The sequence below is a fragment of the Paroedura picta genome, chromosome 12, assembly GCF_049243985.1.
Source record: "Paroedura picta isolate Pp20150507F chromosome 12, Ppicta_v3.0, whole genome shotgun sequence".
NCBI classification, from domain to species: Eukaryota; Metazoa; Chordata; class Lepidosauria; order Squamata; family Gekkonidae; genus Paroedura; species Paroedura picta.
In genome coordinates this window covers 3,882,689-3,903,326 of record NC_135380.1, presented here as the reverse complement: position 1 = coordinate 3,903,326, position 20,638 = coordinate 3,882,689, and the positions used below count along the sequence as shown (strand labels likewise).

General features: G+C 55.7%; 1 protein-coding gene across 7 annotated transcripts in view; it reads left to right on the top strand.

Annotated features, from left to right (window-relative positions):
- The first annotated feature begins 1,146 nt into the window (after positions 1-1,146).
- NECTIN1 (nectin cell adhesion molecule 1) overlaps positions 1,147-20,638 on the top strand; it is a 171,108-nt gene continuing 151,616 nt past the window's right edge. For 6 of the 7 annotated variants that reach the window (XM_077306980.1, XM_077306977.1, XM_077306981.1 and 3 more), the window contains exon 1: positions 1,147-1,897. In XM_077306980.1, coding sequence (XP_077163095.1) covers positions 1,816-1,897 — 82 coding nt within the window. In that variant the 5' untranslated portion in view covers positions 1,147-1,815. The remainder of the gene's footprint in view (positions 1,898-20,638) is intronic. The other variant, XM_077306983.1, reaches the window with a different exon arrangement.

Genomic DNA, 20,638 nt, shown 5'->3' with positions numbered 1-20,638 from the left:
GGTTGCTAATATCGGGCTGGGAAGTTTCTGGAGGTTTGGGGGTGGATCCAGGAGAAGGTAGCGTTTGGGGAGGGCCCTGCAAGGGATGCCATGCCACAGAGTTCCCCATCCAAAGCAGCCCTTTCCTCCCAGGGAACTGACCTTTGTGGCCTGCAGATCAGTAGCAATCTGGAAAGACCTCCAGGCCCTACCTGGAGGTTGGGAGCCCTGCAGCTCCCCGAATAGGAAAGGCTAGAAGAAACCAAGAGAGGGTCAGGAGCATCTGCTGTATGGGGCAGGTTCAATCCCCAACCCCTCTGGTTAATTTTTTTGGGTGGTTATTATTTAGCATCCCACCAAAACTCAGGAGCGGTTGCCAAACAGAGGCATGCAATCAAACAGGGAACGGTTTCCAAAATGTGACAACACTGAATTAAAGAACAAAGATTCCTGATCAAAGAAACAATGCCGCCGAGTTTGGACCAAAGAAGAGACTCAGAGTGTCCTTGCTGTAAGAGTCCCTTATGGGAGTCCCTGCGGAGCTTCAGCCGGTCAGAGGAGACACGCCCGGCCTCGCGCAAGTCGGGAGCAGCTCAGCTTATCCAGTTGCCAGCTTCCAGGTGCTGCCTGGAGAACTCCTGGGTAAAACGGCTACTTTGGAAGGTGGACTCTACGGCCCGCGGAGGTTCTCCCCTTCCCTCCCTCCGAGGGTTGGGAAACGGCTGGAAATTTTAGGGTTGGACGGTGGGGAGGGGTAGGTACGGAAGGGGAGGGGCCTCAGAGACCACCCTCGTTCTCCAGATCCGGAGCGTCTGGAAAGCAGCTGAAACAGCCGGGGGTCTCCCGGTGCCAGCTGGAGGTTAGCAGCGCCTCTCCCCACGCTCGCCCGCCCCCAATTCTCCCAGTCCAGCGTCTCGGCGGACTCCAGGCGCTCGGCCTCGATCCCAGGCGCAGGACGAGCGAAGAGAAGCGAAGCCCAGAGCTCGGCGCGGCCAAATGACCGACGTGGGGCTGGAAGCAGGCAAGCCCACGGAGGCCACTGCGCACGCGCTTCCGTTCCGGGAGGGGGGATTGGGGGGCGTTCCCTCGAAGCCCCGCCCCTCCGGCTTTGCATGCGGTGACCTCACGGCCGGGGGGTGGGTCCGCCCGGGTGCGCGCGCGGCGGCCGGCCTGGCGAGCGCGCGGCCGGGGAGGCGGGGAGTGCGCGCGCCGGTCGCTGCTGCCGCCCGTTCGCGCTCTGTGGCCGGGCTGTGGAGAGCGCAGCAGCTCGGCGGAGAGCGCGGCGGAGAAAGCGGCGGGAGGAGCGAGCGGGGAGGCGCCCTCGGGCCGCCGCCGATGCTGCAGGGATCCGCCGCCGGAGAGCGCTGCTTGTGCCGCCGATCCCGCTTGCCCGCCCGCCGAGGGAGCCGGGGCGCCCAGCCGGGGCCCGCCGAGAGCCGCGCACAAAAGGGGCCAAGGAGGCGGCGGCGCTCGCGGCGGGAGATGCCCGCTGGCCGCCGGCCGCGCTGAGCCGCAGCCCCCCAGCCCGGCCGCCCACCGACGGAGCCAGCGAGCGAGCGAGAGCTTGGCCGAGGAGCTCCCGGGCTGCGCCCAGCGGCCGCGCCTCCTGCCTCCTGTGGATATCCGACGGGCTCTTCCCTGGGCAGTGCCGCTTGCCAGCTCCCCGGGAGAAAGTCCGTCCCCCGGCGCCGATTTGGGGTCTTCTCCTGGCAAGCGTGCAGCGTCCCCTCTTTGGATCCCCTGGATGGTGCGGCCAGCGTCGGGGGGGTCCCTTCGCCGCTGAAGCCCGCGCCCGCCTTCGCCTCCCCGCGGCCGTCGAGGAACTCTGCCTTCCCCATGGCGCGGCCGCTTCACGATGCATGGCTCCGGGGCTGGTGGACCGCCGCGCTCGGCTTGGCGGCGCTCGCCTCCTTCCCAGGTGAGCCGGCGCGGGCAAGAGCGCGCCCACCCCGCACCCGCCTTGTGGTCCCCAGGCCCGGCGACGGAGCGGGGGGGGGGGATGGGTCGTCGGGTTTGGGCGGAGGGGAACTGGGGGGGGGGTTGGGGGGCAACGAGGGAAGGGGGGCCGTGTTGGGAGCAGAGTTTGGGGGCAGCTGTTGTCTGGGTAGAACTGGGGGGGGGGGTTGGGTACAAGACCCCCCCCTTCAGCCGTCGGGTTCTGGATTGCACAAGCGCTGCCTGGATCGCGACTCGGACGGAGCAGGGGCCGGTCGCCAGCTCCCGGCTCTCGTGCTTGGGGGGAAAGCGGAGAGCCAGCTTGGGGGTCCCGCCACCGCCTGTCAAGGGTTGTCCCCGGCTTTCTGAACCCGGCGCTCTTCCTTCGCCTTCTGCCCGCTGCCGTTGGGAGGGTTCATTCGGATTGGGGGTGGGTGCTTCGGGGGAACAGAAGGCGGCCCCCAGTGGGTGCGGAGACGGTGGGTGGGCAAGCTGGCAAGGGCTCCCGGGCGGGGGGGGGGGGAGATTCGATCCGGCGCGTGCTTTGCGGGAAGAGAAACTCCCGGCCGAGCTCCCGGGCGCGGGTGGCACCGGCGCCCCTGTGCTGTGCCAGCTGTTCTTGCCCGGGGACGAAAGGTGTGCTGCGGCAGTGGGAGGGGTCGCCTGCCTGTGGCCGACGGAAACTCTGCAGTCAGCGGGCAAAGAGGCGGTGGGGGGGGGGGGAGGCTGTTGCTGCTGTTGTTGCTTCTGGACCGCGGAGGCAGAGAGCTGGGCGGGCTCGCCGCTTATGTCTCCCGGAGCCCCTTTAGGGGAGGGGGACGCCGGACCCGCTCTCCCATCCGGCGGCTCTGGTGCCTGCCTGCCTGCCTGCCTGCCGGAGTGGCAGCTGCGACCCAAGCGGGGCTCTCGGCCGCGCTGCCGCTGCTGGTACGGCAGGGGGCGAGCTGAGCGGGACTTGGCCGAGGGGAGGAGGGGCGGGCGGCGGGTCGGTGCCAGGAGGGTGGGAGGCCGGCCGAGGCTCAAGGGAACAAGAGCCAGGCCGGAAGAGAAATCAGCTGGGGGGCCAGGCGGGAACTCCAGCCATGGGGCCGGATCCCCTGCACGGGGGGCCAAGGGGCTAGTCCCTAAGGGTCCCTTCCGCCCTGTCTCCCTGCAGGGTGCCTGCGAAGCAACTCAGAGCTGCTCTGATGTGGCTTTGGTTCATCCCTTTGGGTAGCCCTCCAGATGCTGGCAGGGGCTCATGGGAATTGTAGTCCATGGACATCTGGAGGGCTGCAGTTTGACTACCCAGACAGAGCTGCTTGGGCTGGACAGCTCATTCCCGGCCCTTCCCGGCCCTCTCACCCGACACCCTTAAATGGACGCTGGCCAACTACCAGGAGTTTTTCTGCTGCAAGGAGAGCCCGGATTGTTCTCCCAGGCCCCTCTTTGGTTATACCTCCAGCACAAAGCTTTTTGGCCCTAGCCTGGTCTTGTCACATCGAGGCCCTTAAGCAGGCTCGGGCCCTGCTTTTTTGGGTGGGGAAACCTGCCGCAGAATTTCGTGGCCGGTGTACATGTTCACACACGTCTTCCCTGTTTGGCTCAGGATGGCTCACAACAATCCATTAATACATGGGAGAAACTGCAAATTCCACAGGTTGTTTATTAAAATCAATGTAAAAACTGCCTCTACTGTGGTACTTTATGTACCCTTACCAGGAGGTGGGTGGGTGGGTGGGTGGTACAAAAGGTTTGAGGCAGGCAACGGCCAACCCCCTCTGAACAGCTCTTTCCTTGACATGGTTGGCTCAGCCTGGCCCAATTTTGTGAAATCTCAGAAGTTAAGCAGGGAGACTACCGAGAAGGGACAGGGGTTCTGTGCTTCTGTTGCTGAGGAAGGCAATGGCAAGGCCACCTTGGTTCATTCCTGCCCAGGATTCCTGCCCTGCCCTGCCCTAGCCTGATCTACAGATCTCAGAAGCTAAGCAGGGAGACAGGAAGGGAGACCACCATGGACGTCTATGCAGAGTCTGGGCCGACACAGGCCGTGAATGCCTCTTGCCACGAGAATCCTCCAGAGCGTCTATAAGTCAGCTGTGACTTGACGGGACTTTCTGCCACCCGCAGGCTGGGGAGGGACACTGTCTCAGTGGGCGGCTGGGGTGGTGGTCCTTTGACCCCCTCCCTGGGAAGGTGGGCTGGCTTCTCCGCCTGACGTGCCTGGCTGCTTCGTCACGGTAGCGATGCCCAGGCCTGCAATGTGCCAAGTCAGGAGAATCCGCGGTGTTGAGGTCGGGCCGAAGCTGCCCGACTGGTTGAGCAAAAAGCCTTGATCCTCGAAGCCTCCCAGCGCCACCCAGATTTTGCAGAACAGCAGCCTCCGGACGCTCCCAGCCTCACTTTCCCCATCGCTGGACTCGGGAAGAACCAAGAGCTTCACATACGGATTGTTATCACTGGCAGGGAATGTCACCTATCTTGAGCCCGCAGAAGGGGATGAGGCGGGGATCGAAACCGGCCTGGCCTTGTCGGTCCCCGGACAGCCATGGGGAACGGCAATTAGTGCTTAATTTCGTCGGTGAGAGCGTGGGAGGTCCTGCAGCTCAGGAGTCAAGAGCCCCTTATGTCCAGTGCAGGCGTTGACTCTGCTTACTCCTTGAGAGGGCAGGGTGGTGGCTGTCCTTTGCACGTGCACAGATGGGCCCCATCTGAAAGGGGTTCTGAAGCTGAAGTGTCAATAAAGCCCCGGTTGTTAATGCCTGATATATTAGTAGAAATATTATGAATCACTGCCACAGGACATGGTGGCAGTTAGCACAGCTGCAAGAGGGGATTGCATAAGCATCTGGATCAGGGGTCCAACAATGGCTGTTGGCCACAAGGTGTCGATGAAACATTTTGTGATGTTGTATATTCTTGGTGCTTGGGGGACATCACCTTTTTGGTGGATCTCCTGATGGCTCCTGGGTTTTTGCTACTGTGTTGAACTAGATGGGCCATTGGCCTGATCTAACATGGATTCACTTATGTTCTTGGGTTTGGGGCAGTGATGCTGTATTCTTGGTGCTTGTGGGGCAACCATGAGAGGACTTCTGGAATTCTGACCCTGCTGGTGGACCTCTTGATGGCCCCTGGGTTTTGGCCACTCTGTGACTCAGAGTGTTGGACAGGATGGGCTATTGGTCTGACCCAACATGGTTTCTCTTATATTCTTGTATCTGAGGCAGTGATGCTCTGTGTTCTTGTTGCTTGAGGGGGGCAATAGTAGGAGGACTTCTGGTAGTAGGAGGACTTCTGGAGTTCGGGGCCTGCTGGAGGACCTCCTGATGGCTCCTGGGTTTTGGACACTCTGTGACCCAGAGTGGGACAGGATGCACCATTGGCCTGATCCAACATGGCTTCTCTTACATTCATATGAGAGATGGAAACATGTCATGGCAAATGATGTGGCATACACCTTTTGTGGACGTTCTGGGAACTGGTCTGTGGCCATGTTGAGATTGCTTGATCCGAGGGAGGCTGGGAACATGTGTTTTGCCTGATGGGGACCAACGGGTGACTCATCCCATGCCTCCCTTGGCCTCTGCAGTGTGCGCAATTAGAAATCTGCTGCGTAACATGTGTTGAAATATTAGGGGAAACCTTTTTGTCTCCTGGTGGAAGGAGCACCCTGGTGAGTTTATTGCTGGCTTGGCAGCTGTAGCAGCCTGCCGAGCTAAGACTGGCCCAGAAGCTAAGCAAGGTGGGGGACCACCTAGAAGGGCCAGAGATGCTGGTCAGAAGCAGGCCATGGCAAACTGTCTCTGTTTAACGGCTGCTTTGTCCTGGATGGCCTGGGCCAACCCAGTCTCATCCAACTTAGAAGCTAAGTGGTATCAGTTCTGGTTAGCATTTAAATGGGAGACCACCCAGGAAGTCCAGGGCTGCTAGGCAGAAGTGCTTTGTACCTTGAACCCCCCCCACCCCCGTAAAGAATGTGCCATAAGTTGCCTGTGACTTGATGGCCCTTATTTTTATTGTTTGTTGTATGTTGTGACTTCTGTGGCCCACTTCTGCATCTGGCGTATTGTAGACTTTGCTTCCTTGGATTGCAACAGATAACAATCGAACACCAGGGTGTCCTGCCAATGTGGGCAGCTTTTGGTACCTCCATTTGCAAAATGAAGACCTGTCCAAGGGAGTGGCAGGGGAGGGGGGAGAGTTCAGATTGGGGAAGGAAGGATGCTTTCGTGCCTGCCTGCTTCACATTTGTGAGTGAAGCCACCTGTTCCTCTCAGCCCATTGGTTGAGCTAGCTTAGGATTGTCTTTTCCGATTGGCAAGGACTCCCCAGAATCTTGGCTCGTTTCTGGCAATGTCCTTCCACTGAAGATGCCAACTTCTGCATGCCTAGCAGGCGCTCTAGCACTGAGCCAGTCGAGGTCTTTCCCATCCCCTCCTGCCTGATCTTTTTAACTGGAGAAGCCAAGGATTGAACCGGGGACCTTCTGCCTGCCAAGCAGAGGCTCTTGATGACAGGCCGTCCGCTCTCTAAGGGCGGCGTGTCTGTTCCTTCCAGTGTTCTTTGTGTGGCTACAGGGGAGCTTTATATGTATTCTCAGGCAGGCCTAACAAGAGGAGAGCATGCACACTCAAATCTCTCCTGGAACCCTCTGGGGTAAACTAATGTGAGCTGTCAGACAGGGGTCGGGAGCTGTGCAAGTGCTCTTTCAGCCTAACCTACCTTTCAGGGTGGTTGTGAGGAGGAAATGGGGGCAGGGAACCATGTGCTGCATCTTTGTGGAAGGGTTGCATATAAAAGAAGTGGTAACATTAATAGGGTTGATGATAAACGTGCCAGAGGGGTCGGGTAGACTAATTAGTCCAGACAGGAGACAGTTTTTAAGGGCCCTTCCACACACACGGAATAATGCATGTGCCACCCTTCACATTTGGATTGTGCTGTGGAAAATGGCAAAATTCATGCGCCAACTGTCACTGAAGTGGCTGGAAACTGTATTATTTAGCAGGTGTAGAGTAGCCACAGCTGTGTGGTCAGCGTCACACTTTGTGTGTGTAAATGTGGTATAATGCAGGGGTAGTCAACCTGCGGTCCTCCAGATGTCCCTGGACTACAATTCCCATTAACCCCTGACAGAAAACGCTGGCAGGGGCTTATGGGGATTGTAGTCCACGGGCATCTGGAGGACCACAGGTTGACTATATCTCTATGTGACCTGGATTCAAGTCTCGACATCCACCATGGAAGCTTGCTGGGCGATCTAGGCCAGTCCCAACTCTTGAAATGGCCTACCTCACAGGCTGGGGTTTGGGAGAAAACAGAGGATGGTGGGGGGGGGGGCACTGTTCTTAGCTGCATTGGAGTCCCAGCTGTGAGAAGAAAAGCAGGATATAAATAAATGGATGCTTGTCAGCGCACCCCCCCACACACACACCCTGAAAATGAACCTCTGTTCTCTTCCTGAATGCAGCTGCATCAGCTGTGGTGGGACCAATCTGCCTGGTTCAAGCCCAAGAGCCAAGCTGCTAGACCTGTGTGGGGAGGATGTGTCATCAAGGGTTGGGTGCCCCTGGGAACGGGAGCCGCCCCTGCCTGCTCCTCTCCTCCGACGGGTGACAATGGAGAAGCGTTGAAAGGGAGAATAAATGGCCCATGTGTTCAGGATCGCATGGGAATGCTTGACCAGGGAGGGCTACTGTCAGCAACCACCAAGGCATACATGGCTTGGGACGGTGGTGTTTGGAAATCAGCGCATGAGGCCAGCTGTAGGTCCCTGGCCACGTGTGCTCCGGGCCAAGCCCGCGTCTGCTGCCTTTGTGAAAATCAACCCAGCCTGATTTGCTTTCGACCCTGCTTTTCTCCCCAGTGGGGGATCCAAGGCAGCGTGACGTCATCGCCCCCTCGCATCTGTTATATCTTTGCAGGAGCGCAGTGGGGTTGGGAGGACCAGCCCAGGCTCACCTAGGCAGTTTCCCTGGCAGAGTAGGGATTTGAACCCGGGTCTCTCGGATCCAGGCCCAATACTCTGACTGCTACGCCACATCGCCTCTCCTGCAGAAGCAAGCACACACACACACACACACACACACATCCCTGGGCCTGCTGGGCTGGGGAGAGCTTGGTGTCGGATGTTCTCCGCGTCCTCAATATGCCTGTCAGAACCTGAGCGAAGCCCAATCCTGGAGCCTCCTGATGGAAATGTTATAATCTCCGTCTCTCTGGAGCAGGGGTAGTCAAACTGCGGCCCTCCAGATGTCCATGGACTACAATTCCCAGGAGCCCCTGCCAGCGAATGCTGGCAGGGGCTCCTGGGAATTGTAGTCCATGGACATCTGGAGGGCCGCAGTTTGACTACCCCTGAGAATAGTTACTCCTCTGGAAGCCCCGAGCAAGAGGGAAAGGGGGTGAAGGTGGCATTCGGGGGCACCAGGGAAAGGCCAGGAGGTTGGTGCACCAAGTCGGTGAACCTCTTTCCATAAAATGGAGAAATGGTTTTTCATAGATGCCCGGTGACTTTTGCAGAACTCGGGGGTGGGCTCACCAAGGCCTTGTTTCTGTTTAAGTAAGTTCCTTCTTCTCCCTTCCTTCTTTCTTCGGCTGCTGCGAAGCCATCCTCTGAAGGCTCCCACAGGCCTTCGCTTGCACCGAGGCTGAGTCAGAAGGGAAAACCAGAAGAGCCAGCTCCGAAAGCAACCGGCTTTTCCCAGGCCTGGCTTTAGCCCGTGGCACCTCGTCTCCCTCTTGTCTGCCTGCGTTTCTCTCTTGCGGGGATTAGCGGGGGCCCTTGTAATAAGTCGGAGAGAGCCCCGTGGGGTGCACCATTAAAAAAAAAACCATCAAAAGCCTCCATAGGCAGAGAAGATAAGGCAGGAGAGGGGGCGGAGGAGGCTGGGAGAGAGCAGAGCTGGGCTGGGCTTCAGTGGAACAGCTGTAGCCCCGGGGAAGGAGGCCCAGCCCTGGCTGTGCTGCTGTGTCATCAAGACCTTCCCTAATGACAGGGACCTTGGGAAGGTGAAAGGGTGTCCTTGTTTCCCAAGGAGCTCAGAGCTGCCTGTGTGGGTCCCTAGTTGGCCTTCACAACGGCTCTGCCAGGTAGATCAGGCGGAATCAGGCCGAGAGGTCCAGGGTCACCCAGGTTGCTTCTTGGCAGAGTGAGGATTGTAACACCGAACTGTTGCATCTGTGGCCAAGTTCTCTGCAGTTAAAGAAATACGTGCTGAGTCGATATCCTGGCCCCGGGGAATGATCTGCTGGGATTCGTACCCTTAAAGCGTTATAAGCAATTTGGAGTCCAGGGATACCTTTAAGACCCCCCCCCCCCCCATGGTTTTATTCAAGGCATAAGCTTTGGTCTTGATTTATTTTTAAGCTCATAGGCTGCCCCTCTCCAAGCAGTCCCACGGTGGCGTAAAAACATTGAAAGGTAAAAGCCCATACAGGATTCATTGACTGCTTGTTGAAAATTCATCAATCTAAACAATTAAAATTGAAGACATCAAAGCTTGCTCCATTAATTATCGTCACCAATCGCGCCCGGGGACTAAACAGATGGCATGCCCGTATCAAGTGGGTGCAAAAGATCTTGGAGGGGGGCCTGTTCAGAGGCTAAGGGTGGTCCCGGGCCTCATCCAAAGGCCTGGTGGGAGAGGGCCATTTTATAGGCCCTGGCTCTGTTGAGGCGAAGCACATCTGTCTGTGTCAGGGTATCACCAGCAAGTTGTGTGCACGCACACTTCCCCAAATATCTGTTCCACATAATATATTTCTGGTAAGGCCTTGGAGGAGGAGCTGGTCTCATGGCTTAAGCGCCACTTAGCGCTTAACACCCACTCAGGCTGGCTGTCCCGCCCCTGAGTGTCTCCTCCTCCAACCGGCTGGCCCTTCTGACTCAGCGGCTTACAGTTCCTCATCCCTGACCAACCCCTCCTCCTTCCACTTCCTTCTGAGGCTCGGAGGCTGCAGATCCCTGCTGCATGAGAGCTGCCCCTGCTGGTGAGTTCCCTCCCTGGGGGTGTGCGGTCTGCAGCCTTTCCCGGGGGGAGGGAAAGGCCATCTACAGAGTTCTTCCACCACCACCCCTAATCAAGCACCCTTTTCATTCCTGAATGCAACGGGTTTGGCCCTAATCTTGAACAAAACGTTGTTGGTCTTCAAGGTGCCACTGGACTCAGAGTTCTGCTGCTTGAGACTATCACCACGGCCCACTTGATTCTACCTGGAAGTGTTAGATCTGCTAGGATGATTGACGTCTGCAGATATTATATGCAGGCAATTAATGTTATGAGAGATTCAACTGGCCAGCCATGTTGGGCTGAAGCAGTAGAGCAGCGCTGGAGACCAATGGCACCTTGAAGACCAAGTAAGTTTAATTCTGGGTTTATGCTTTTGTGTGCATGCACACCCCTTCGGATGCATGAAGCATGCATGCACACGAAAGCTTACACCCCAAATTAAAGTTTGTTGGTCTTAAAGGTGCTGCCGGACTTAAACTTTAGTCTAATTTCATAATAGTCTTTGCTTCGGGACGGCCTCCGGTCCATAATAATGGCTGGCCGAATGGGGACTGGAATCCTAAGCCAGATTTTAACACTGCTCTGGTTCCAAGGCTTTCCTAGAGTGCACTGCTTGGATACTTCTCTGGTCTCAATTGCTTCTTTCTTGGTGCCTGTAAATGTTTTCCTTCCAATGAATTACCGAGGGGTGTTTGTTCCGTCAAAGTGACCCCATGGAGGCCCCAGGCCCAACGAACGGCGGTGCAGAAATCAAGGGGGGAATGCTGCCCTTCCTTGATGATTGCCGTTTTATTTAGTGAACTGCGATTTCAATCCGAGTGCCCATTTTTCATCCTCAGAGCCATTTGCCATTGAGAAGAGAGCGTAGCGGCATTAACAGCATTCATCAAAGATAATAGAAGGCCATCCCAAGGAACGTTAAAACCGATCCCCGTCACCAAAAGCAATCAGGAAGGTGGTCGACTCGTCCCTTTTGGTGACTTAGTTTGAGGTGGTTTTCCCCATCGGAAGATGAATTTGTCATCCATTTCCCACCCCCCCCCCCCAAGCATGTCCACTGATTTAGGCATTCGACGTGCCACTCAACGCAGCAATATAAAGAATCCTGGGGAAGCCAGGTCTCTGCCCCAAGGCAATTACAAATCTGCATTTCAGCAGAGGAGGAAGGGAGCATCCCATGCGATCCCATATTCCTAGAGTTTGTTTTGGTGTCTTTGGCTTCCTCATGAGGGTGCCTGGGCAGGCAGGATGGTCCTCCGGCTTCCTGGATGTCCAGCCTAGAGGCGAGCTCATCCCCCCCCCCCCCCACCCCGGAGGATCCTGTTTCTTCCTCCTCAGGTGCCCCTGGTTGCAGGCATGTTTGTTTATGGGGCTGTGCGTGTGCATGCGTGCCCTTCCATCTGTTTGCCATTCTGCACGAGGCCAAATAAGATCCATCGGAGCGACGGGAATGGAGGAAACACAGCGAGAGGCACGTTGCCTTCTAATTAAATAATAGGGGAGTGAGAAGTGTTCACTTACTCAACCGCATTAGCCAGAATTTGCAGTGCTCAGAATGCGTCTGGGCTGCGGCTTGCTGCCATTGCTGCCAGCTGCGGCGATGGAGGGATTTGCGTCGGAGGGTGAGGCAGGGCGGCCCTGGGTCCCAAGGACGCACCTGGTTGTCACGTTGCATCTTCTCGGCTGTAGCCCTCGAACAAAAGGGTCCCCAGCCCGGTGCCCTCGGGCATCATGGAGCCCGCTGGCCCTTTTCCTGGCGCCTACCAAATGTTTTAAGAGAGAGGGTGGAGGCAGGTGGGGCTTTTGCCCAGCAGAGCTTCTGATTGGCCACTGGAGATCTGATTGGCTGTGCAGATTTCTTTTAAGAAATGCTGCTTAGGCAGCAGCTGCCACCAAGCTGCAGGAGCTGTTTTCTGGTTGGCTCCTCCTCCGGTCACCTCTGTTCTGTACAACCTGCTTTGATGCTGTGTCACCCCCCTGTGTCAGAATTCCAGATGCTTAAAGAGTTTTGGGGACCCCCCTTGATTAAACCTGCACTTCTGCAGGAGGTAAAGTGTAGCTCTGGAGGTAAACAGGTTCTGGGGAACGTGTGTCACACGGATGTGCTTGTCATTGGCTGTGCCCATAGGGAAGGGCTGTGGGCATTAGAGCCACCCGTTCCCCATGTGGCAAGGCCTTGGGGGCCATCTCCCACATCTGCAGTCCAAGCATCTCGGGTGGCTGGCGATAAGCAAGCTCTTCCCGTGCAAGGGGCCCTGGAGAGGCACCGTGCTGTCAGGCTTGATGGGCCAGTGGCCTGCTTGGGGACCAAATGGCTTTGTTTCCTAGGCCTGTCGTCCTAGCTCCCTGGCCCAGCCACAGGCCCTGCTTGCACAGGGTCCTTGGTTTGGTTCCTGGCATCTCTCCCGTTATAAAGATCTCTGATTGGAGACCCCAGAGAACTGCTGCTGGTACATGAAAGCATGCCTGGGCCAGAAAGACCCGGCTCTTTCCAGGTCAGCTCCGTCAGTCCAAGGTGCTCGTCAACGGGGGGGGGGGGGCAACTTTGACGGATTGTTCCGTGGCGCATGAAACGTCTCCTTCAGCTCCTCGGCCGCTTCTGTTGGGGCTGGCGACCCAGGTGCCTCCCCGTCTCCTGTTTCTCCAGGGCTCCGAGACCAGCTGGAAGTCTTTGGGGGTAGAATGACAAGGATTGAGAAGCAGGCCTCGCATGCTGCAGCTGCCGCTCTCAGTGTGCCCTCCGTTCTCCCAGGCAGGCAGCCGCAGCAGCTCGGGAGACAATGGGAAGCCTGTTTGGGGTGTGAAATCCAGAGGCTGGGGCTGGGAGCTTAATGGATGTGCAGCATCACAAATAGCTTTGTTTTCTGGACAAGGAGGCTGTGCAGGCAGCTGGCCAGATGTGGGAATGGAAGGGTTTTGAGAGGGGCGTTTGGTTTTCTCTTCCAGCGATCCCTCTTTTCCTTGAAATTAATATCCCAAGGTTTCATGCACTGTGCAATATGGGTAGATTAGATCCTCCCCCCCCCCTTCAAAACATCCTTAATATTTAAAATAAAGGCAGGAGGATACGGGTGCTGGCCAATGAGTTCTTATTATGCTCTTACTCGAGTTTTTAATCACCTCTTCTGGGGTTTTTTTTTGGGGGGGGGGGGTTGCAGCATTTCCTCTGTTCTGTCACCGCAGTGGTTCAGGACAGGGCTGGCATTTTCTTCATCCTGAAAGACACATCTGACAGAGCAGTCCTAAAAGCATTTTACTGCGGGTGGGAGCCACTGAATACCCACCTGAGTGGGATTTTAAGCATACCTGCTGAGGATGCTACCATGAATCTCTGCCTGGTTTCGAAGGCTCTGAGTTTCCAAATCTTAGCATTGGAAGGGGCCATCCAGGCCATTTTGCCCTATGCAGGACCAGCCTCCGGTACCCAGGGTAAGCACCTGTCCAGCCACTACTGTAGTGGGGAGTGGTGGTGAGGGATGAGCACAAACTGGTCAAGGGAGCAGAATGCAGGGGGCCATTTAAACCATGGCTTTCTGCCGCCCGCAAAAAGCAGCTGGTAGCGGAAAGCAGGGGGTTCATCTTTAAACCAATATTTCAGTTTGCAAACCAACTTCCTGATACGCATAGATTTGTGATTTGACCACGAACCAAACTGCAAAATGCAGTATTTGCCCATCCTAGGGCAGGCATCCAACTCTGAGCCCTCAAAAGTGGACAGAAACAAAAACATGTCCCCCTTTCCCTCTCTGGTCCTCAGTTGGCTTCATCTCCTGTAGCAGCCATCTTATGGTCACGCCCACCGTGCCACGTCAGGATTCCAACTGTGCCCATAGGTTTTGATAGCCTGGAGGCCCTGACTAACACTATTACGCCCAAGCTAATGCAGAAATCCCTTAATGTGCTACGATAGATTGATACCAGAACCTTAGAGGAGGTAGCTTCAACCTAAGAACATCAGGAGAGCCCTGCTAGATCAGACCAGTGGTCCATCTAGTCCAGCCTCCTGTCTCACATAGTGGTTAGACAGTTCCTCTGCAGGGCCAACAACAGGGCAGGGAGGTCGAGGCCTTCAAAGGAACATCAGAAGAGCCCTGCTGGATCAGACTAGCAGTCTATCCAGTCCAGCATCTCATCCCACACAATGGACAAACAGTTTTTGTGGAGATCCAACAACTGGACCTAGAGTCCAAAGCCTTCCCCAGATAAGAACCTAAGAAGAGTACTGCTGGATCTGACCGGTGGTCCATCCAGTCCAGCATCCTGTTTCACAGAGGAACCAACCATTCCTTCTGGAGGGCCAACAACAGGGCAGAGAGGCCAAGGCCTTCATAAGAACATCAGAAGAGCCCTGCTGGATCAGACCAGGGAAGGTCCATCTTGTCCAGCCTCCTGTCTCACCCAGTGTCCAACCAGTTCCTCTGGAGGGCCAACAACAGAGCACAGAGGCTGAGGCCTTCCCCTGATGTTGCCTCCTGGCTCTGGCATCCAGAGGATGAGTGCCTCTGAGCATGGGGCTTCCCCTCAGTTGCCATGGCTAGTAGCCGGGAAGACAGGAAGCTCCTAACCCCAGCAGGGGAGCTCGGAAGGCAGAGAAACCAGCTGTGCCCCCCCTCCCCTCATGCTTGCTCAGATATCAAGGGGCCAGACGTTCCCCCTCCCTGGCTGTTTTCTAGCCGAGCACTCCTGGTGCATTGACATTTGCGCTCGGGATCCATCTCTGTGCTTAAATCGCAGTGACAGGTGTGAAGGAGCATGCCAAATGTGGAATTTGCCGACGGAGGGGGACACCTGGATGGGGTGGGCCTCTGAATAAAAGGATGGAGCGGAGTCCGGGCTGACAGGGGAGGGGCCAGGGAGAGCTGAGGCCACAGCCAAATTCAAAGCTGGTGCGGAATGCACAAGTTGGATTTACTTTTGGATGGAAGACAGATATGGATGAGTCGGTCTCTGGGGAGGTGCCTGCAAATCCTAGGCCAGGGGTAGTCAAACTGCGGCCCTCCAGATGTCCATGGACTACAATTCCCAGGAGCCCTTGCCAGCATTCGCTGGCGAATGCTGGCAGGGGCTCCTGGGAATTGTAGTCCATGGACATCTGGAGGGCCGCAGTTTGACTACCCCTGGCCTAGGCAATAGATTACTCCTTCTTTTCCGGGACTGTCGGCTTGGACTGGCAGCTGCCTCCCAGGGATCTTGGCCCAACACCCGCCAGCTGCTCTGGGGATGCCAAAGAGCAAACCTGGGACTTTCTGCAGGGGAGAGGGCTTCTTCCGATGCTCCCTCTAGCTCAGTGCTGCCTCCTCTGCAGGACACAAATCTCAGAAAGAGAAAAGGACCTTCCCAGCCGTGCCGCCTGGGATCTTTGGGCTGTAGACCCCAGAGGTTGAACCCATGACTTCTTGCATATAAACCCTTTCTTTTCCTTCCTTCATTTCAGGGTGGCCCAGGTGGGTCTGGAATTCTTGATGTTTTCTAGGTGTCGGACAGTCCTTCCCTGTTGCTCTTGTGCTCTTGCACAACGGCCATGTTTGAGCCTCTCTCCATGGTGACCCTGTCATCTCAGGACATGGCTGTTCGCTAGAATTACCGAGGAAAATACGATGGGAGAAACAAATCCTTTCTGATCTCGGTAAACCACTAGATTGCTGACTAGATTAAAACTTACCTGGCTATTTTTTAATTTATTTTTTGCTAGCTTTGGGGTTTAGCCTCGTGACCAGCTGCATTCTGGGAGCTCATGTGTTTGCTCAGTTCTGATGGTGAGGACACGGATGCGGGAACTAAGTTTGAGCCTAAGTTTGAGCAAGGCGAACAGAGTTCAGACGTGACCTGAATACAGGCATCCTTCTTCAGAGATACTGAAAGGGATGGAGAAGGCGGTCATAGCATTGAAGGATCCTGCAGGATTATTCTCCTGAACTTGGGCCTGTGGTTGGTTCATTCATTCATTCATTCATTCATTCATTCCTTTCTCTCTCTCTCTCTCTCTGGGATGCTCTGCACATTGTGACAGCAAGAGAGATGCTGAGTGCAGAGGCGTAGAACCACCGGGCCAAGGTGAGGCAGCCCTGTCTACTAAGGCCTGCTCATGAAATTGTCATTGTCCTGTCGCTTTCTAGCGTGATTCAGGCCTTCATATTCCGTTTTAGTAACTGGTTGCTAATGGATTTTATCTGTCATTTCAGACAGACCCGTCTTAGTAACCGGCTGCTAGCAGAATTGATTCACCTGTTCCTGCGAACCTGCTTGTGTCAGGTTAGCAAAGTGCGGTCGAGCTATTTTTGAGGGAAGGTTCCTTCTGCTTTCTGGCCCTTGCGATGTGCTGCTTCTCCCATGGCCTCCCCCCCCCCCCCATGTTCTAAGTTGAATGCTATAGCGCTAGACCAGGGGTTGTCAAACTGTGGCCCTCCAGATGTCCATAGACTACAATTCCCAGGAGCCCCTGCCAGCAAATGCTGGCAGGGGCTCCTGGGAATTGTAGTCCATGGATATCTGGAGGGCCACAGTTTGACTACCCCTGAGCTAGAGAGTGGGACTTTGTTTTTGCAGAAAGAGAAATCCAGCAGTGGAATCAGATGCCTAGGGATGTATAGAGCTCCCCCTCACTGGTGGTTTTCAAGCAGCGGTTGGTTGAACCCATGCCAGGGATGCTTGAGGCTGATCCTACATTGAGCCAGGGAGGTGGGTGGACTAGGTGACCTCTGTGGTCCCTTGAAACTTGTTGTGGAAACAAGTCAGTAAAACACAGCCATCAGCTGCCTAAAATGGGACCAATCAGCATTCATGTTCCATGCCCATATTCAACTGTGCTCTCCCTGGCTCCTGCAGTGGCTTGTAAGGCCACTGAAAATTCATAGCAAATTCCCCCTCCCCCCAAATCCTGAGCACATTTTGGAGATTGTACTCTTCCAGCCTGGGGGGGGGGGAGGGGGGATAAGAAAGAGTCTGGAGCTAAATGGAAGCAGGAAGGGCTTTCCAAATCCACAATGGGAATCTCACAAGAACGAGGGGAGGGCATTTTGCGACAGCTGAGATTTCTTGGCATACCCAATTCCACCTACTGCGAACTTCTTTCCCGCGTTGTTCATTTCCTTTGACCGCCACCGTCAGACTCGCAGGGAGCCAGCCAAGCCCAGATGGATTTCAAAGCGCTTGTGAAATCCATCTCTCGCAATTCGCCGCTCGTTAATCTGGAGCCGCGCAATTCGCAATTGATTATTCCAGTCGTTGGTAACCTCTGTGATCCGGGCCTGGCGCGCCTCTTGCTTCAGGTATGGAAATGGGGAACGACGTGGGCTCTGGCGGCGAGGTGACAGAGAATGTGCGCAGTCATGGATTTGTGGCCTTGCGACATGCCCGCTCGCTGATGGATTGGCCCTTTCGCACGCTCGGTGCGGGCTCCGTTCCCACGCTGGGTGCTGGCCCTGAGCCTCTGTCGCACCCCGTAATCTGACAGCAACACAGTCACTCTCCTTGACTGATGGTTTTGGCAGGCCTGCTGGTCTCCTGGCCTAGTGTGGCGGGATGGAGAGGATGTTTGTCTAGGCCTGGGAAGGCCTGGGTTCAAATCTCAGACATTTGGAGGGGGGCCAATCCATGCTCCGAAGCCAGGGTGCAAAAGATGGAACTACACCGAGCGCTGCTTGTTCCGTGCAGCTCGTAAGTTTGCATCTTGCTCCTCCAAGGAAGCGATCCGCGCAGCTTGAAAAACTTGTGTCTTGCTGTGTCGGACCCGGCCACAGAGTTTTGACTGTTGAAGCAAGGTTCTGTTCTGATTCTGAGCCTCAGGGGAAGGTGGTATATAAATATAATAAATGCATAAATAAACATATAAATAACCACTTGAAGACCGGCAGGATTATATCTTTTGGGTTGCCGAAGCTCCCTTTGTCCATCGAGTCTCAAAAAACTTATGGGTCTGTAAGGGGCTCCTGGATCTAATCTTCTTCTTATATTGCAGACCGGCAGGAGGAAGTGGGTGTGGCTACTAATTTTGGCCAGCCTGAGGCCTGTGATTTCAAGTTGGGCTGAGAGGCATTGTGGGGTGTGAGCCACAGAGAGCTGGCCAGCTGGCCTTGGAAGTTACCTTTCCGGGGATAGCTGACCCCCAACCCCACCCTGAGATCCCCACCTACCGCTCTGATCCTTTAAGCCAGGGGTAGTCAAACTGCGGCCCTCCAGATGTCCATGGACTACAATTCCCATGAGCGCCTGCCAGCGAATGCTGGCAGGAGCTCATGGGAATTGTAGTCCATGGACATCTGGAGGGCCGCAGTTTGACTACCCCTGCTTTAAGCACAGCAGGGCATGGTCCATGTATACATGGTTCTATCTCTGGTTTTTAAACAAAAAAATCAGCCCAGGGTATAAATACTTACAGAAAGGTGTTTATGGTCGTTCTCTCCACCCCCTCCCGCCCCCCTTTCCATCCTGCCTCTTTCCTGGAGTTTAAAAAATATTACTAGCCCGAGGAGCTGCATCTTTCAGTGCAATTTATAATTGCTGCTTGCAAGTGATGTGGAAAATGAACCTTCCTCTGGTTCCATCCAGCCCGGCACCTCTCAAGAATTTATCCCTTTTATTTGCAGGAGCCCCCAGAATAATTAGAGGCAGCGTCTCTGGCCAGGCAGTCTAATTATTTAAAGGTGTTTTTTTTTTTTTTTTGCTTTATGGGCGGTCTCCAGGGGGGCAGGAGGGGGGACGTGGGATGCGGCCTCCGATGCCCATCTCGGTAATTCAGCTCTGTGCCGCTAATGACCAACAAATCACAGGCTGCCACCTGGATCCCCGGCCCTCCGCGAAATGCTCAGCTGCGGCCGATGCCTGTGCAGGGGGCACATGGGGCTTTGGCGAGGCAAGATGGCTCCTCTCGTCACGGGCTTTCATGAGTCAGGCTTGCAAGTCACTCGCTGATTCTCGTTCCGCGACAGGCAACAGGGTGCGGCTGCGATGTGCGAAGTTTCTCAGGCCTTCCCCTGCGTGCCTAGAAGAAGAGGAGCTGGTTTTTATACCCCGCTTTTCACCGCCTGAAGGAGTCTCAAAGCGGCCGACGATCGCCTTCCCTTCCTCTCCCCTCCACAGGCACCCTGTGAGGGAGGTGAGGCTGAGAGAGCTCGGAGAGAAACTGCTCTGTGAGAACAGCTCTGACAGGGACTGTGATGAGCCCAGGGTCACCCGGCTGGCTGCATGTGGAGGGGGAGTGGGGAATCAAACATGGCGTGCTGGATTAGAAGCTGCGGCCCTTGGCCACTTGCACTGTGCTTCTTCCTAGCCTTGCTGAATGGATGCTGGCGATGGCTTGGCTTCCTGTCAGCTGCGCACCATGCGCTTGGGCATCATCAGTGCTGTCTTTGCCCCCAAAGCTCTTTTCCTGGCCTCTCACCACTGTGTCCAGGGCAGGCCAGGGTTGCAAGACACTGTGTCTAAACAGGGCAGGAGAGAGAGGGGGACACCTGGCCGCAGTTAGTGTCATGCTAGGATCTAGGAGGCCCCAGTTTAAACCTGCCATGAGAGCTGGCAGGGTGGTTATGGAGTCAGTCGCACACTCAGCCTAGCCTACCTCACAGGGTTGGTGTGAGGATAAAACAGAGGAGTGTGTGTGTGTGTGGGGGGGGAGAGTTTCCTCACGAGCTCTTGGCGTTCCTCTCTGCTGGACTTCTGCTTGCAAGGCGTTTGCTTCCAGGAAGAGCCTTCCCAACCGGAATCTGCCATGTGCCAAGGGGGGAGGGGTGGAACTCGTTCTTCCACCCAGGCTCCCCACACCAAGGGCTGTGGCTCAGTGGCGGAGTGTCTTCTTGGCACGCTGAAGGTCCCAGGTTCAACCCCTGGCATCTCCCGCTTGAAGTATCAGGTCATAGGTGATGTGGAGGAACTCTGGGAGTTGCGGCCAGTCTGAGTATTTTTGATTTATTGTCATTTATTTTTCTATTTATACCTGCCCCGCCCAGCGTGCTGGCTCAGGGCAGCTGGGAGCAGACCATAACTTGGTGGACTGGCTGGTTGTTGGCGGGTATCACCTGAATCTCAGGAGTCAGAGGACCGGAGGAGGTGTGGCTCAGAGGCAGGGTAAGGTGCTTTGCACGTGGAAGGTCCCCAGTTCGATACTCAGCCTCTCCACTTAGCAAAGCACTGGGAGAAACCTTCCTGGGAAAATGAAATGAGAACGGAGGCCTATACATGCAGCCCTCTGCCCTTAAAGGATACAGGATAAAATACAGCACTGAGCTAGGGGACCCCTTCCTGTGTTTATACTCCAGGCTCGGGGTCTCCAGGGCACCTGCTGACACCTGTTTTGGGGCTCACCAAGTGTTTTTAGGGGGTCAGCGGGACCAGGTAGGTCTTTTGCCCCCAAGGCTTCTGACTGAAGATAAGCTGTGGCAACCATTTTGTAGCTGCTCCACCTCTTATGGCGGCCATTTTGAGGCAGCCATTTTGTTGCCACACCCACCGTGCCACTGTCAGAATTCCAAATGAGCCTGCAGTTTCAAAATGTTTGGGAACTTCTGTTCTAGGGTACGGTTGCCAGTTGCCCCTGCAATGCCAGTGTGTGTGTGTGGGGGGGGGGACTCTGACATTAGCCCCCGCATACTGCAGGGCCCCTGCACTTATCCAAACCCCAGTATACTGAGACATCAAGGGCGATGCTCTGGTTGATGGGAAAGCTCTATGAGGAGGTTTGCTGTGCCGCTCTCCTGAGCTTGGCTGGGCCAACTCTTCTTCCATGGAGGGCCCAG